This window comes from Pan paniscus, chromosome 3, assembly GCF_029289425.2.
Source record: "Pan paniscus chromosome 3, NHGRI_mPanPan1-v2.0_pri, whole genome shotgun sequence".
Classification (NCBI taxonomy): Eukaryota; Metazoa; Chordata; class Mammalia; order Primates; family Hominidae; genus Pan; species Pan paniscus.
Genome location: NC_073252.2, coordinates 155,008,355 through 155,026,521, shown reverse-complemented (window position 1 = coordinate 155,026,521; position 18,167 = coordinate 155,008,355). Strand labels below are relative to the sequence as shown.

General features: G+C 32.3%; 1 protein-coding gene across 7 annotated transcripts in view; it reads right to left on the bottom strand.

The window, feature by feature from the left end:
- The window catches only part of GLRB (glycine receptor beta), a 96,071-nt gene that overhangs the window by 38,808 nt on the left and 39,096 nt on the right, over positions 1 to 18,167 (bottom strand). For all 7 annotated transcript variants that reach the window (XM_003822556.5, XM_034959319.4, XM_034959317.3 and 4 more), the window contains 2 exons: positions 12,718 to 12,824; positions 10,977 to 11,044 (listed from right to left, as the gene is read on the bottom strand). In XM_003822556.5, coding sequence (XP_003822604.1) covers positions 10,977 to 11,044; positions 12,718 to 12,824 — 175 coding nt within the window. The remainder of the gene's footprint in view (positions 1 to 10,976; positions 11,045 to 12,717; positions 12,825 to 18,167) is intronic.

The window sequence follows — 18,167 nt, the reverse complement described above, 5'->3', positions numbered from 1 at the left end:
TAAGAATTAAAGGAGATACTCTACTGAAAGCATGAAACCTGGCCCCAAGTGAGTACTCACAAAAGTTTATTACTTTTATTATATGTATTATTAACATTATTATCATTATGTCTATTATCACCATTTTGAATATGCATACATTACTATTGACAGCATTCCTTTTCTATTGTTGTAAAGATGTTACCTAGAAGTTTTAGTTGGCTGCTAAACATTATTAAAGCTAACATTTTACTAATTCTTCAAAAGCTTTTAGAAGGCATTTTTTGTATGTACTAAAAATCAAGCACTATATTAGGTGCTAGCCATACAGAGATCAACACAAAATGGTACTAGAAAACAAATCTGAGATTTTCAGACTATTATTCAGATTTCACTGGCTAGAGATACATGAAGTAACATGGCAAACTTGTTGTGTGGACTACTTGTTATTATGGTCCAGATTAAATTCAGTGATTAAAGAGGCTTATTTAAAAATTGATTTTGCCGGACTCTGTTAAACAATCATTCATTCCTTTGTTTGTTCATTAATTCAACAGTTACTCATTAATAAAGACTTCCCATGTTCTAAGGTCTGAGCTATCTGAGAGGGATAAGAACATGGGGTCCATATCCTCAGGAAGTGATGATTAAACAAGTCATGAAACAATTGGTAAAGACCCTAAGGGATGTAAGAACAAAGCAATACTTGTTGAGAGAATAAATGATCACGTCAGATACCAGCGATCAGGAAAGGCTGTAGAACTTAAAGCTGGTGGGGTTCCCAAAGAGTAAAAACTTTGACAGGTGGTGGGTGACATGTGGGAAAAGCAAAAAAAAGACAGAGGCAAAAAGATACCACTTCTTAATCAGTTTCATCAACAATACAATATAATCAATCATAATAAGAATGATTAAATATCAAGATAGAGAAAATGGCCCAAATAATTCAGGGGTCAAGCAAGAGACAGTGGAAAGGTAGGAGTTAAAATCAAGGCCAAGATATATACAAAGAACTCTTGAAACTCAACCATCAGAAAACAAACAACTCAATTAAAAAATGTCCAAAAGATCTGAACAGATACTACCCCAAAGAATATATACAGATGACAAATAAGCATATGAAAAGATGTTCAACATCCTTTGACATCAGGGAAATGCAAATTAAAACAACAATCAGATACCACTACACACCTATTTGAATGGCCAAAATCCAGAACACTGACAATAACGAATGCAAGGATGTGGAAGAAGTGGAAAAAACTCATTCATTGTCGATAAAAATGAAAAACTGTTCAGCCACTTTGGAGACAGTGGTTTCTTACAAAACGAAACATACTTTTACCATATGATCCAGCAACCACACTCCTTGGTATTCGCCCAAAGGAGCTGAAAACATGTCAGCACAAAACCCTTCACTTGGATGTTTATTGTAGTTTTATTCATAATTGATGAAAATGTCATTCGGTAGATAAATGGGTAAGTAAACTATGGTACATTCAGACAATGGAATATTATTCAGTGTTAAAAAGAACTGAACAATCAAGCCATGAGAAGATATGGTGAAACATTAAATGCATATCATTAAGTGAAAGAAGCCAATCTGAAAAGGCTGCATAATGTACGATTCCAATTATCTGACATTCTGGAAAAGGCAAACCTATGGAGACAGTAAAAAGATCAGTGGCTCCAGAATTTAGAGAGGAGAAAGGGATAAAGAGGCAAAGCACAGATGATTTTTAGGGCAGTGAAACTCTTCTGTATGATACTATAATGGTGAATATATATCATTATACATTTGACAAAACCCATAGAATGTTCTAAACTAGGAATGAAACCTAATATAAAAGATAAACTTTGGAGGATAACATCTAATTATGTTTGAAAACAAATGTACCAATTTGGTGTGTTTATCCATTCATTTACTAAGTGACATTTTTGTCAATTATGAATAAAGCTACAATAATGTCTACATTGAGTCTACTCTTAAAAAGTGAATGCAAAAAATACCATAAACAAAATCAAAGTCAAGAAATACAAGGTTAAGAAAAAACATCCAAAATTTTAAGATAAGGCAAACATATTGTTTGTTCTTTCAATATCACACTAAAACAATGTCTAACAAGCCCACCTTAATGCCTGTGATTCTCCAGGACAATGTAACTTTCAATTGCTACTTTCAATTGATTAGGGTTATGACTGTAAAATTAGATAACTTTTAAAAATTGATGTTACTAATGATTTCTGTCTTGTAGAAAAAAAATTCTCCAAGACTATGCCTATACGTCTCTGTACTGTATAACATTAACAAGTTTTGTATTAAATTTAACAATCTAATTTCAGCATTATTTCTTTCACTGCAGTCTCTTGAATTCTTCCTTGGATCAGCTTCACTATGCTGTTGGTTCCCTTATTAGTACATCAAATAAATCACTGATATGTCTTCACTATAAGTATGTCTTAAACTTTTAAAAATTATATATTTTCCTCAAGGATCAGCTTCACTATGCTGTTGGTTCCCTTATTAGTACATCAAATAAATCACAGATATGTCTTCACTATAAGTATGTCTTAAACTTTTAAAAATTATATATTTTCCTCAAAGAGCTAAACACAGAATTTATATATGATTCAGCAATTCCAATCCTAGGTATATACCCCCCAAAATTGAAAGCAGACACTCCAACAGATACACTTGTACACCCATGTTCATAGCAACATTATTTATAGTAGCCAAAAGGTGAAAATAACCCATGTCCCTTAACAGATAAACAAATAACCAAAATTTGGTATGTACAGTCACACACAATGGAATATTATTTGGCCATAAAAAAGGAATGAAATTCTGACACATGTTACAACATGCATGAACCTTCAAAACATTACCAAAAAAAATCAAGACTAAGAATAGGTTTGTTCAAAATTATTACTTAGAGCAGGAATACAGAACAAAAACAAAAACAAGAAACACAAAAATAACTGGGAGGGTAAGCACTTAAAGGGCTGGCTAGAAGACTGAAAAAGAAAAAAATCCTAAGAATGTGATTTCACCAAACCAAAAGAACAAAAGCTTTGTGATGGTCAACAGCAGTAAGTGCCACAGAAGGTCAAGTACAAAAACAAACAAACAAACAAAAACACTGACTACTTTCAGCAAATGAGGAAGCCACTGAAGATTGTAGCAAAAACATTTTCGATACAGTGGTGTATCAAAAACAAAATTGCAGGGGATTAAGGAGTGAATGGAAGACAAAGTTCCCTTCTATATAAGATAGGGATAATAATCATACACTTACAACATAGAGTTTTAGGAAGAATTCAGTGAGATGTTATATGCAAAGTACATGAACTGCACCTGGAGATATTAGGTGCTAAAAAACTTTTTCATTTTATTAGGAAATATCCTTCATGTTGTTGTTATTCCTTTTTAATGCTTGTAGAGTGCTTAATATGCTTTTTGCTTCAAAAAATTCTGCATATAGTGTAACATATTTGGGTTTCTCTGTACTGAGACGATCTACCTACAATTACTTTGAACAGTCATTCAGCTCTAGATCTCAAATCTCAACACAGTGCTAACATACATTTTTTAGCATCTCCTAAACTCTTCTTGCTTTAAGCTGCACCATTGTCACCTCAATACACCACAAAAAAAAGCTCAAATGGGTCTCTACCCCAATTATTTTTTTTAAATAGAATTCCATCAGAGTCGTATTCCAATGAGCATCACCAAAACTGGAAATTGCCTACTTCACTGGTTCATTCAATGTATCATCCTGATTATCATGTCTTATTTCATTATGAAAGTGCTTCAAAGATTCTTTTCTATTAGTTATGAGGCCATATAATATTATGATTCCACACAAGTTCCAGCAAGCTTATGCATCTTTTAAGAATATTTCAAATTTTTACAATTTAAGTTAATAGTTTGTGTTGAACATTCATTAAAAGATAAAAGCTCATTAGTTACATGTTTTGGTTAGTGTTTTATGAGTATTTTCAAATAATTACTAGTTATTGGCATTTCAAATGCTTTATATTAAGACAACCATCTTTGAAACCTATTTATTTTCATTTTCAATTATTCAATCACAGTAATTATAGCTCTATCATTTATTTTGCAAGAAACAAATTCCCATCAGAAACAGACCTCTTTTATGAGTGGGAAATTACTTAATTGCTTTTAAAGCACTGGTGACAAATACTATTCATTGTTCATTCCAAATAACACACTATTAATCATTATCTGAAAAAATGGATGGTCTCCAAAAACTTTTAGAACCAATTAACACCCAAATTAAACTATTTCTTCAAGGCAATAAAACATTTCACAACAAGACACTATAATCGGTTAAGTTTCATAAATGATATTTTAATATTAAGAACTTTATATTTTGTAATGTTGTTAGAATAGCTCACATATGTAATCTTTAATTCATTTGTTTTCTTTGCATTATGGCAAAAATTAGCATTCAAATAAATAAAAGAGATCAGCTCTTATAGCATCTGGCAGCATTATAATTAAAGTTCTGTCAATAGGGCTATTAAAAGCCTGGTTTGAAAAGGATTTAAAATTTAGCCTCAAGTCAGGTTAAAATTCCATATAAGAATTGCAAGTTACCCGAATGCCTGTAAAAGCGCTTAGGTTATATAGTAGTGATTTTTCTCAATATACCATTTTTCAAGGTTTTTAATTAAAGATTGTTCAATAAAACCTTATGGATAATTAATTTTTCTAGATCTACGCTCATAGTCCATTTCTATTAGGAGAGCCTGCTAGGTGGTGCTATGGTGCCACACTAGGCTGGAAACCCCATAAAGAATAGAAACCTGCTGAGGCTGAGTATAAAAAGCATCCAATACACTTCTATTAAATACAGGAATGAGGAAATGCCTTCTGTATCATATTGACAGTTCAGTTCAGGAAGTTGTGTAGCATTATTCACACCATTAATTTTTTTCATATCCATTAATAACAATAATCAAATTACTGGAAAGAGAAAACAAAACTTGGACATTTTTCATCCTTCCACAATGCCTAATACAGTACTCTTACTTGTGAAATTTAATCACCAATGCTTCCAAATAATGTAACTTGAAGAAAAAAGGTAATGAGGAAAGTATCCATAACAAATTGTTCAGTTTCATGTACATACACTAAAAAAAGGTAACTTTGACATAAAGGAATAAAGTATATTTTAACTACTAAAAACATATATATAGATATTTAAGAATTACATCCTTAATAGAATTAACCTTAATGAGTGAGAGGTTTAAGTAATTACTCAATAAAATACAACTGATTAGTCTGGCATTTTCATATATGGAAAAAGTTATGTTATGATCAGATAATCCTTCAGCAGGACTTGGGAGGAAGTTACATGCAATCAGATAAACCTCCAGCAGAATTCAGAAGGAAAAAAAAATACTAACAAATGCTCATCAGCATATGTACTAGTTTCCAATTGCCACTGTAACAAAATTACCAAAAATAGTGGCTTCAAGCACCACAAATTTAGTATCTTACAGTTCTGTAGCTTAGAAGACCAAAATCATGTTCACTGAGCTGAAGTCAATTGTTCTGTCTGAGGGGCTGGTTCCTTTGAAGCCTCTGAGGAATGAACCTGTTTCCTTTGGCTTCTTCAGCTCCTAGAGGTCACCTGCATTCCTTGAGTCATGGTTCCTTCCTTGCATGACTACGGCTTCATGCTTCCTGCATCACAGCTACTACCACTGACCCTGATCTTGCTGTCTCTGTCTTATAAGAACTCTAGCAATTACACTGGTTCACTTGAAGAAACTGGGATACTCTCCCCCGATCTCCAAATATTTAATTTAATCACATCTGAAATGTCCTTTTTAACATATAAAACAGCATATCCACAGGTTTGAAAAGGATATAAAATTTAGCCTCTAGTGAGATTAGAAATTTCATATAAGAATTGTGATTACCGGTGATTATGACATGAACATCTTTAGGGGGCCATTATTCAGCCAACAACAGAGTGCAAACCCTGAAGATGAATAACATGAGAAAAATAAATATGAAATCAGTTTAATGTTTATGATTTTACATCTAAGATGTAAAATCTACTAAGATATGTGAAATAAAAAATGGGACAAATATGTCTAATATTATTCTACAGTAAATTCTATTATTCTATAGTACATGCTTTAAAATTAACAACAAAAACAAAATATAAATAGTAAACTGAGGCAAGTTTTAAGGAAAGCATTTTAAATCTAAATATAAAAATATATAAAATAAAATTGTTTTAAAACAACAAAGATGAGCAATTACCAAGAACTAGAATCAAGCATTTTTAGTGGATCTCAAATATGAATTTTTTTCTTGACAGTCACAGCTGTGTTTCCCAAAAGGAGTTGCAATCTATTATTAAAATAAACAAAAAGTCATGGAACAAAAAGGCATAGAAAGTCTGACAGGATCATGAATTATAGTGCAATAATAATTCAATATAATTACAAAGGATGCCTAAACTAGAGAAAGAAAATGGATTGTATAAACAGGCTTTTATTTCCATGAAAGAGCTCTTATGTATTTCTGATAAGTCAAAGTGTCAGTGTATAGATTATGACAATACACGATAATACCCAGTTTTCCCCACATAAGTTCAATAGGTCACATTCTCAATTATGAAAATCCTGCTGATTAAAGCCAAAGTTAGGAACTGAATGGAAACTCAACAAATATTGTAAGCATAACTGTAGAACAGATGTCACCTAGCCCCTAACAAATCATTCTTCTCACTGTTTTGAATACTCTTATTTCAGTTGTCACAAGCAGTAGCACATAAACTGGTAGAACTAGAACTGACTGTTCCAGCAACTTCAAATTGGGATGATAACATTTATTTGACAATTTTGGTGATGCTACTGTTAATGTTGGTAAATACCACTTATAGTATTGATAATGATACCTTACAAAAATGTAAGGTAGCAAAATACAAATGAGCACACAGACATGAGAAATAGGAACTATAAAGCTTCACAATGAGGCCATAAAACAGGCTGAAGCAGCGTATAACCACAGAGATATGGAAGACCTTAAGGAATATTAATAAGGCTGTAATTTTTCCTCCACTACACAATTATGGTTTATGAATAATGTGAGGTGACTTCTAGTTTAGCCAGCAATATTTAGCATCTAAATTTAGAGAAAAAAAGCAAAAACAAATTTTTTCCAAATATAATTGGTTAAAATTTCCTGACAGTAACATTAATGCCAATAACTTTGCTTGCTTCTTTGTTTGATAATCAACATTATCCACTGATGAAATGGGCTGCCCCTCTTCCTTTAAAAGTTGCCCTCCATCTTTCTGACACCTGACTCATGGCTATTCATGTTATATCTACTCCCAGGCTCTGTGTTCTGCATTGTGCTTTCTTTAATAAGCACTATCTGCTGCAGTAGAATGGTTTGAATTTCAGAGGAAAGCACAGAGCAATACTGAAGCTTTTTAAATGTTAAGACTTCCTTTGGCACGATCTCAGCTCACTGCAACCTCCACCTCCTGGATTCAAGTGATTCTCCAGCCTCAGCCTCCCAAGTAGCTGGGATTACTGGTGTGCACCACCATGCCTGGCTAATTTATTTATTTATTTATTTTGTATTTTTAGTACAGACGGGGTTCACAGTGTCGGCCAGGCTGGTCTTGCACTCCTGACCTCAAGTGATCCACCTGCCTCAGCTTCCTAAGTTGCTAGGATTACAGACATGAGCCACTGTGCCTGGCCAGGACTTCCTTTATTTTTGTACATCCTTGTAGGGGAGATTTCTAGGAGGCTAGTAATAGACAAAGCCACACATATACAGTAGGACTGCTAATACAATTAGAAATAATTCAGTTTTTAGGATAATATACTATTGTGAAATTTTAAATTAATTTGCTAATGTATGACAACCAAAAAGTCATCATCACTGGCATAGTGGTTGCTATGCCAGTCAAAATACCATTGTTTTAATTTTGTAACTTATTCCCTCCCTTTAGTAACACAGCAAGGACACAACAGACTCAAACACAAGCCTGTTGGATGACACAACTCACACACAGCCCACCATTATATTGCCATGAACGTGCATCTTATATATAGACAAATCTAATACTCTCTGCTTTCTCAAACTCTTGGGGAACTTTTTTGTTTATTTTTATTATTTTTGTTTGTTTTGAAGAAGTATCCTCTCATAACATAACTCCTGTCCAGACATGTATACCCTTTTGGGTTACACTTCTGTGTTATCACTATTATTTTCTGACCATTGTTTATAACAAATTATGAAGAAATGAAGTCTAGATGAATTTTTTCTTTTGAAAGATATTTTAATGTCATTTATGTATCTATAATGACTTATGCTTTCCTAACTATTAAACAACAAGGTATTACAGCATTTGCCTTGAGAAGACTGAGCAAATATATGAAATATGACTGTAAAATGATATATGTGTACAATTCTACTTTATAAAGGTATATAAAATAAATATTGCTGGAAGCAAAAAAGAATAATTATGATAAAATGGAATATTTACATTTATTTAATGAATGTAGTTCTGATCTTAAACATTTAGGCATGTCGGTCAATATAAAGTGAAGGGCAGATTGGTTTTCATCCAGGCTATATGATCAAAGAAATAATGAATATAAATAATTTGACTCCTTTAGATAAAGGTTTTCAAAGTTTTCAAAATCACACTCTGTAGTAATGACATTATTCAGTCTGTTATTAAGCCATCTAAATGCTCAACATTAATCTACTGTTTAAATTTGTTCCACCAACCATTTTACTTAACTAAGCAAGTAGCAATTTTATTTGTTCATTTATTCACTCACTATTGGCTAATATAAAAATATTTATTTATGTGTTCACCATTGAGTGCCTAATGTCTTCTGTATTTTATGGAAAAATGAATAAGTAGAATACATTATTGCTAATTTTATGAGTTTATAGTCCATTAGAGAATAAAAGGAATACACACAAAAATAATTTAATTACAGTATAGAAGCTATTAAAGTAACAGACAAATAATAGAGATGAAAAACCCAGATTGAAAAGAGTGCACAAAGTGAGTGAGAATAGCCATGAAAATTTCTGTTTAGAAGAGAAGAAGATCAAGAATAAAAAGCAAGGGTAAAGACTCCATGGTGAGAATTTATTGAATCTGGTGCCAAGGATAAGTTATTCTTGGCTAACTACTGGGATGGGTCTGTGCAGATGAGTGAGAGGATATTAGAAATGATGAAATATTTTATCATAATCATCAAAACTCTGTAAGAATTTATTTAAATATTACATGCTCCCTGGTATTTTCAACTCAATACAATCAAGTAACTACTGATGAGACCTACCAGAATTCCTTCCTGATAGTTGGAAGGAATTCAGTATTTATTACAAAATAGATACATTAATGATACCTACTGAGCTATGACATATGCAAAGAAGAAAAAAAGATCCTTGCATTAGCTGACCTAAAACTCTCTTGGATCTGATCACAGGGGCATGCAAGATAAAGAGTGGGGATGTTTCCTATAAGACGCAATATCTTCATAGCTGTGTTTCCGTATTAGTGTAGTGGTGTCGTGCTAGATAACCAGGGTACAGAACGGGGTGTGGAGAGCAAATAGATTCCTGCAAAGTTTTACCTTGAGAAAATGATATCTCTTACTCTTGGAAAGTGAAGTATATAGATAGATTAACCACATTTTGAGTTAATGAGTGCTATAGTGTCTCTTGAGTCATATATAGTAGTTTATATTTTATTTCAGAAAGGTCTCCTAGTGATTTATAATGCATGTCTATGTTATTTAAATGATGTAAAAAGTCACTGGAAGTGAATTTTGGACATAATCCCCAAATCTTGTAAGTAATTCTCTAAAATATCTACACTTTGTCCATCACCCAACTTAAATATATACTTCTACAAATAAATAACACTCTCATCACAATTAAAACATAAAAATAGGTGTCATTAATTAAATGCAATGTACAATTGCTTTTATAATGTACTATGCTGCTGCTACTAGGAATAATGGAGTAAATATTTTAAGTAATTATTTCAATAGTCTGAGATATTCTCAGGAAAATTAGACTGTACTCTTGCCATTCTTACTAGGCTTGCAATCAAAATCTTATATTTAATAAAATAAAAGTGTCTCCCAAAAATACATGAAAATAAACCTTAGGTCTTCTTTCTTCCACCTGAAGTATTATTTCACCATGCGGTTTGTCAAAAAGAGCACAAATTTAATATTCTAAAACCTTAATAAGCAAATAGACTTTATCGAATGCCTTTCAAGAGGCTTAGGAAACCTACTAATATTACTTTATTGAAAACTTTGTCCCTAAAGTCCAACTTATCATGGACAACAGCCAAACCTCTCTCGAACCTCTTTCCTATTCCTTTCAAGACACGAGTCTGCTTGTCACTCCTTCCCAGTCTTCACCTGCCTTTCCCGGCCCTTTCATCTTGCTGCACCATCTTTTCAAGGAGTTCACATTGCCCTATCTTATGAAAATCAATTTTCTTATTTGCTTCTTACAATTCCCTGCTCTACATATCACAAAATGAACATAACAGATAAAACAAGGATTCTCCTCAGGAAATTGGAAGAAAAAACTTGAATACTTAAAACATTTTGAATGTTCCAACATATTAGCATATTAGAAAACAAAAACTGTTGCCCAAGAGTCTTCATGCCATAAGTGCTTTCTCCAGGTTGTATCCAATCACAGTTTTTCAGGGGGAATACATCAATTCTTTTAAGTCTGTAAGTTTTAATGCAATATTAAAGCTAAATGTGAATTGCAAAATTATGTGGGTAACTGAAATCACTGATTTAACAAAATCTAGAAATTTGGACATTTTATATTAGGAAAGGGCATGGATTATTTGAGTTGCTCCTTATTGTTCAATTTTAATGTTACTTTCACTATCTCCCCTATTGAAATATTTGACAAAATATTAAATTAATTACAATCTTACCATTGTTGTTTCTTGAATGGATCCAAAACTGTTAATAAAAATGTTGACTACTACATCAACAGGAATGCCTATGAATAAAAATTAAGAATATATTTATTAGCTGTAAAAAACTTGGTCAGAATCATCATAGTTTTTTTGGTTTACACATTTAATTATTATATTTTTTCCAATCCATATGGAATGCAAAAAATCTATGGTCTCAGTATAACATGTTCATAATTGCTATTAACTTATTTTTCTAAATAGGAATCATAATAAAAATAAAAAATGAGTTCGATTATATTTTATAATGTTCTTTTTTTCAGGAAGAATTATGTCTTAAATTGCAGAGACTCTGTAAAATACATTTACTTTTAAATCTTTTTTTAAATTGCCCTAATACATTTACTTTAAGGAACTACAAATTATTCTTAAAGAATCATTTTGAAAACAGGGTTTAATTTTTTTGCATTTTTCTAATCAGTTCAAATTCTTACTTTAATAGGTAAAACAGTATTCAATAAATTTTACTTGTAATTATTACATTTTAATTTTTAATTCATGAAAATGCAAAGCTAATTGGACACATAGCAGAGTCATTATAAAGATTTTTGCCTGACCTTTTGAAAAATAATTTGAAAGTTCACGGAGTGAGAACTAAGGTATAATGTTGCAAATTTCTTTCTATTTTTTTTTTCATCTCATTGTGGCTGCTGGTTGTGCTAACAAAGGGAAAATGTGAATTTAGCCTTTTAGCCACATAACCACTAACTGATGAAAAACAGGTGGTGAATCAATATATGGTAGACATGTGACAACCCAGACCATGGCTGTTGTTGAAAGTAACTGAATAGGTCCTGGTAATGAACAAAAACCCATTTTTACAACATAGTTGTATAACTTCAGTTGACTAGAAGCAGCTGCAGACCTTTTTTTTTTTTCTAAAGGCAAAAAAAAAAAAAAAAAAATCAAGCCTTATAATGTTAATCTGATCTACATTAATACCTGTCCTTAACCAGCAACAAGGATTATAGTTTTCCAGAGGAGATGTTTTTCATACAGCTTTTTTCTAATTCATCAAAAGTACAAAAAAGGTCTATACAACTGTACAATCTGCTCATGGCTTATTTTATTGTAAGCATAGTTTTGGTTTTTAAAAGGTGCGATAAATGGTAATATCTAATTGGAATAAAAATAGTCTATGTTGTAGACTACGTAATCACTTTTATTCACAAAGCTAACATGATTTTAAAAATCATACGGCCAATTGTTTTTTCAGCAAAAGAATAGAGAGAATTTTCTATTAATGTGAAATAATAACAAAAAGTAAGAAAGACTCTAAATATACATCAGAACTGTTCTCTTTCCCTAAATGAGAAAATCATCATTCTGCAAATTATAACTCTGGTGTCTGTGAATGAAAGCCAGGTCTATTTCCAGAGCCTAAATTTTAAACCACTAAGGTTAAGAATAGTACTTAGAAAACCCATTGCGGATGTTGGCCTATTAATTCACAGTATATCCTTTTTTGAATTTTTAAAAACAGGTAACCTATAAAACAATTAGAATTCATATTTTACTCATCTGAATATTTTAGGCATTGAATTGCTCTGAACTTAAGGACATTTTTGTTATATATCACTTTGAAATCTTACTGTTTTGAATATCACAAAGCATATACATATAAAATATCACAAAGCTCTAAACATATAAAATTAATTTTTAAACAATAAAAATGAACATTTATATGGGGGAGACAAACCTTTGAAGTTTGGTCTTATCCTGGGATCATAACTGACCAATAACCTGTTCAAGATATTGCTAGTGGAGTTGGCAGGTACTCGGGCAAGGTCCTCTGCTGACTGCTGACTATAAGAGAGAGAAAAATCCTGATAAGTAGTTATGAATAGCAAACAACAGAAATGGGTAATTCTCATTGGGAGGAAAGACTGCCTTTTTGAGACAAATCCACAACTATAGTATGGCTTTTTCTTCTTTTTTAAAATTTATTTTATTTTATTATTATTTTATTTTATTTTATTATTATTATATTTTAAGTTTTAGGGTATGTGTGCACAATGTGCAGGTTAGTTACATATGTATACATGTGCCATGCTGGTGTGCTGCACCCATTAACTTGTCATTGAGCATTAGGTATATCTCCTAAAGCTATCCCACCCCCCTCCCCCAACCCCACAACAGTCCCCAGAGTGTGATGTTCCCCTTCCTGTGTCCATGTGTTCTCATTGTTCAATTCCCACCTATGAGTGAGAATATGCAGCGTTTGGTTTTTTGTTCTTGTGATAGTTTACTGAGAATGATGATTTCCAATTTCATCCATGTCCCTACAAAGGACATGAACTCACCATTTTTTATGGCTGCATAGCATTCCATGGTGTATATGTGCCACATTTTCTTAATCCAGTCTATCATTGTTCGACATTTGGGTTGGTTCCAAGTCTTTGCTATTGTGAATAGTGCTGCAATACACATATGTGTGCATGTGTCTTTATAGCAGCATGATTTATAGTTCTTTGTGTATATACCCAGTAATGGGATGGCTGGGTCAAATGGTATTTCTAGTTCTAGATCCCTGAGGAATCGCCACACTGACTTCCACAAGGGTTGAACTAGTTTACAGTCCCACCAACAGTGTAAAAGTGTTCCTATTTCTCCACATCCTCTCCAGCACCTGTTGTTTCCTGACTTTTTAATGATTGCCATTCTAACTGGTGTGAGATGGTATCTCATTGTGGTTTTCAAATAGAAATAGAGACTAGTAAATATTGTTAAAAACCCAAAAGATATTGTTATTAAAAATATATATATTTTAACAATTAACTTTACTAAATGTATGAAACATTGCTCTAAATACTCCATGTTACTTTCTATAAAGTAAAATTAAGCAGACAGGTTACTTGTTCTGAAGCAACCTGCCATTGAAACCTAGGCAAGTACAAAGGGAGTGCTCACAATGAGAAAAAAACAGCAAAGAACATTTTTTGAACAATGTGTAATATTAGCCTGCCAACACAAAAGCAATCTGACCAGAGAGATGGTCTAAGAATTCATAAGACAATCATGCTGATGTTCATAAAATGATATTCCCCAAGAAATACAGTGAACATTTTCCTCACTCAGTAAAATATGGCAGCTTGGGAGGCAGAAGGGAATTGGTAAAATACTTTTCACTATTATCAGATAAATGAAACAAGTAAAATACTCTATACTATAAGAGATAACTACCTATTGCTTTTCTGTATATATTTGTCATGAACTCTTTATTAAGAAGAGGAAAATCTGCATTGTTTTGCTATTTTAATTAACTTTGAATAATGATAAGTGACAAAATTGGTGGTTGCTTAAGAGCCCTTTTTTAGAAAGGCACTTTCTTGGAAGCCAAGGAAAATGTTTTGTTGTTTTTGTTTGAGTTTGGTTTATTTTACCCCTCATAAAGTCTTATGCATAATAATTTTTCCCATTACCTACACACACACACAAAATCCATGACAATCACAAGGAAGAGCAAAACTCTACTTGAAGCACCTAGCACAGCCTTTTCTGTATTGATATGGTAAAAAGTCTCAGTTTCATAAATTATATTAATTTATATGAAGGAAACTTAGATGCAACAGGCTTGGCTTTGTATTGAAATCAAAACTCTTTATCTATTAGGCATTTCTGAGTTTATTTTCATACAATCTGCCGATAAGAGGCAACCATTGTAGGTGAGATATAACAGAAAAAAATGTATGACATAATTTAATAATACTATGAATTGATATAGACAACCCTTTCAAATAGAAATTCAGTCAGAGTGCAAAGCATTTTAAAAAATGAAAATCAATCAGTTAGACCTCCCAAAAGTGCAGAGATCATACGGATTTTTAAAAATTGCTTCTTGTGGCTTTATTGGCTCCAATATCACAGCTTCATAAACTTGAGGGCTGGTAATTAGATTTTCCAATTAATTGCAGGTAAAACTATAACTTCCTTACAGCCAGTTGTCATCCTTTAACAAAAGATGGAAAACTCTGAAGAGAATGAGCACACGTGGGAAAATTGGATATTAGGATGCAAATTAGCGTTCAAACCTATCTACAAGTTTTCTCATTCAAAGGAAGAAAAAGAATTGATTGATTACAAAATACACTTGTATTGGATCAATTCAGGACTGCTATTATTGTGTCTCTTCATAGAAAATCTTTTACAAGTACATTCCTTCTAAACAATGAAAAGACAACATGAAGACAATTAATACTAAATTTTGTAGTTTAGAACTTTCCAGCTGATTTTTCTGCTTCTAGCTGTAGGCTGTGTCAGTCAAACTCATTTTTAGCCCTTTATCTCACTACCAAATTTTGTCCTTCTTCCACAGAATCAGTCTCTCTTCCTGGAATATTGTAACTTCCATTCTTTATGGTACTAATCTAAACCAAACCTGTCCTTTTAAACCTCATCTTCTTTGTAAAATCTTGCATCAACCATGCAACCTTACTCTAATAAACATGAACTAATAAATATATTGTTTGGCAATGATTTTGTAGCTTTTCTTTTCTTATCTATGGGTATATTACCAACTAGACAAAATGAAAACAGTATGATTATTGAGGGATTCATGGCTTCTATATATCTGTAGTTCCCTACTGTTTTTATAGTATTAAATACACATTGGTTCAAGTACTTCCAATCTGCCATCTCTTCTAGGTATATTTCAGCCTCATGTTGCCTGTGCTGTAAGGGGTAAGCAGTTCCACTTGTTATTTCCAGAGGAAGAAGAACATTTTGTCCTGTGGCACTCTCTTAGGAGTAATGACTTCCCCCACCCTCAGAATCTTCCCAGCATTGACCATTGCTGAACTACTAGCAAGGAGGAAGAAACATTCATGATTGGCTCAGATCAATAGTCTGGTGCGGAATGAATATTGGAGAATCAACCATTATGTCCATCACATTCTTTCATTTGATAGTCATGTTCACGTGATTAAACAGAAGAGATATTAGCCACACAGAAAGCTGTTATTTTGAGGGAGAGAATGGTAGAAAAACATTGGTAGAAGAGTAAGAGGTAAGTAAATGAACCTGTAGAGTACATGGTGTATGAAGAAACTAAGACAGCAGGGTTAAGAGATTTTTCTAAGGTGGTAGAGCCAAGAATGAAACCTGCTCCATGGTAAGCCTGCCATAGTGTAAGTGAAATATTATCTATCTTCTTATTACCATCCATACCCATATTGCTTTAGGGCATATGTATTTTACCTTGAGTTCTATTCATCTTACTAAGCATTGTTAAAAATCATTAGTACTGAAAATATAAATTGGCTCTTTCTATCAGTTCACTCTTCTACCATCTCCAAATGTTTTTCAACTCTCCACTGTTAAAAACAAATTTTTGTTCGTTAGCAACAAAAACTCAACATTGTTTGACAAAAATCTTTTGAAAATCAAACAAGCAAACAAACAACAACAAAAAACAACCCAGGGAATATACCAAATATCATATGGCCCCTTTTCTTCTATTCTTATTTGTGTCAATATATATTTTCATGTCTCAGCTGCAGGTAACTTGGCATAAATGTTTAATCAACAATTCACATTTATTTGTATTAGAAATACAGAGATGTTTTAAAATTTAAATAAAATTCCATGTCGTTTATATTCACATGCATGAACTTAGGGTTTTTCCCACCTAAAAAAAGTTAAAATCATATTTTTTAGCTTATCAATACTAAAATAACATTAAAATTATCTCTACAGACTAAAATATAGAGATTAAATGGATACAGTCACTTTGTTTTAAAGAGTTAAAACAATTTGCATGTAACATATTTTCCTTTGTCTGTATGTTACTATATATCTCCTTATAATTTAGAAAGTAAGTTAGTATTACTTAACACAAAATAAACATGAAAAAGGAGAGTTAAATGATTTAAATTAGATCACACACTTAATGCCTGCTTTGTTATTAAAGTTTTCATATTCTGAATCTCAGTCCAATGTTTTATGCATTTGACTATGCTATTTTGTTTTATTTTAAGAAATCTATCAACAATTCCAATATATTAAAAAGCAGGATTTATTTCTTGGAAATATAACATTAATTTAAGAAAATAACTTATTCTACTTGGGCAAAGTGATCAAATGACTAGAGAAAATAGAGTTTTATATCAAAAGCCTTTTACAACCAGTCGTCATTTGTTCACTTGCTTAAACTTGAACCAATGTCATTACTAATATGTAAAGTTATGCAAGGAATGTGTCAGACTATATAGCTGTATGATGTAATATTTTCCAGCACTAAAGGAAAAATCCAGAAATTTATTTCCAAAGGAGGAAGCTCAGTTTTCTATTAACTGTAGAACATTCTTTTTTTTTACATGACCCTTCAGTGACCACAGTGCACAGTTTCATTTCAAAGCAGGTGTGGATGAGTATATTGTATTAATCTTCTTGCTAAAACTAGAAATCTGAGTCTAAAGGAATTGTTTTATTTCTCCATAGAGCAATAAATGCAATGACAATTGTCAGAGGCCATCTCAGACCTGAATGTAGTAAGTGTGGGGCTGCGCAGCTTTCAGCTGGACATGAACTTAAACAAATACAAAGCCACAGACACAAGGGTAGAATGAGGATGTAATATGTGTTGGTTGTATCATTTCTCATTCTCTAAGGCAGTGATTCTTTGCCTCTTTGTTAGATAACAGATGTCTCTGAAAATCTGATAAAAACTCTACACTTTCCCAAAAAGGGTATACAAAATTTGTGTTTCTGAGGGTTCCTGGACGAGTAGACCACAAGTTAAGAAATTCTTCATGGAAACAGATCAATCATCCTCCCTTCTACAGCAAGCAATTCTGACTCTGTGGGATGTTTTGATTACTGTTAATTCTGCTTTTCAGACACAGCAAGATACAAGAAAACATAAGGTATTATTGTTGGTGGAGGTTTTAGATGGAAGATTCCCTTTCTGAATACTACACTAAAAGGACTCAGAAAGGAATTATATCAAAGAAAACAATATAACTATAAATAGTGGCAACCGTGATGTTATTAGTCATTATTTTAAAGCTGGTAACCTCATATAAAGTGAAATGAGACGACAATTTTTTTTTAAAGAGCAGGTATCTTACAGTAACAGAAATTAAAGAAATGTTCAGGAAAAAAAAAAAAAAACACCATAATGGAAATATGTCAATGGAAGGACACCGGAAC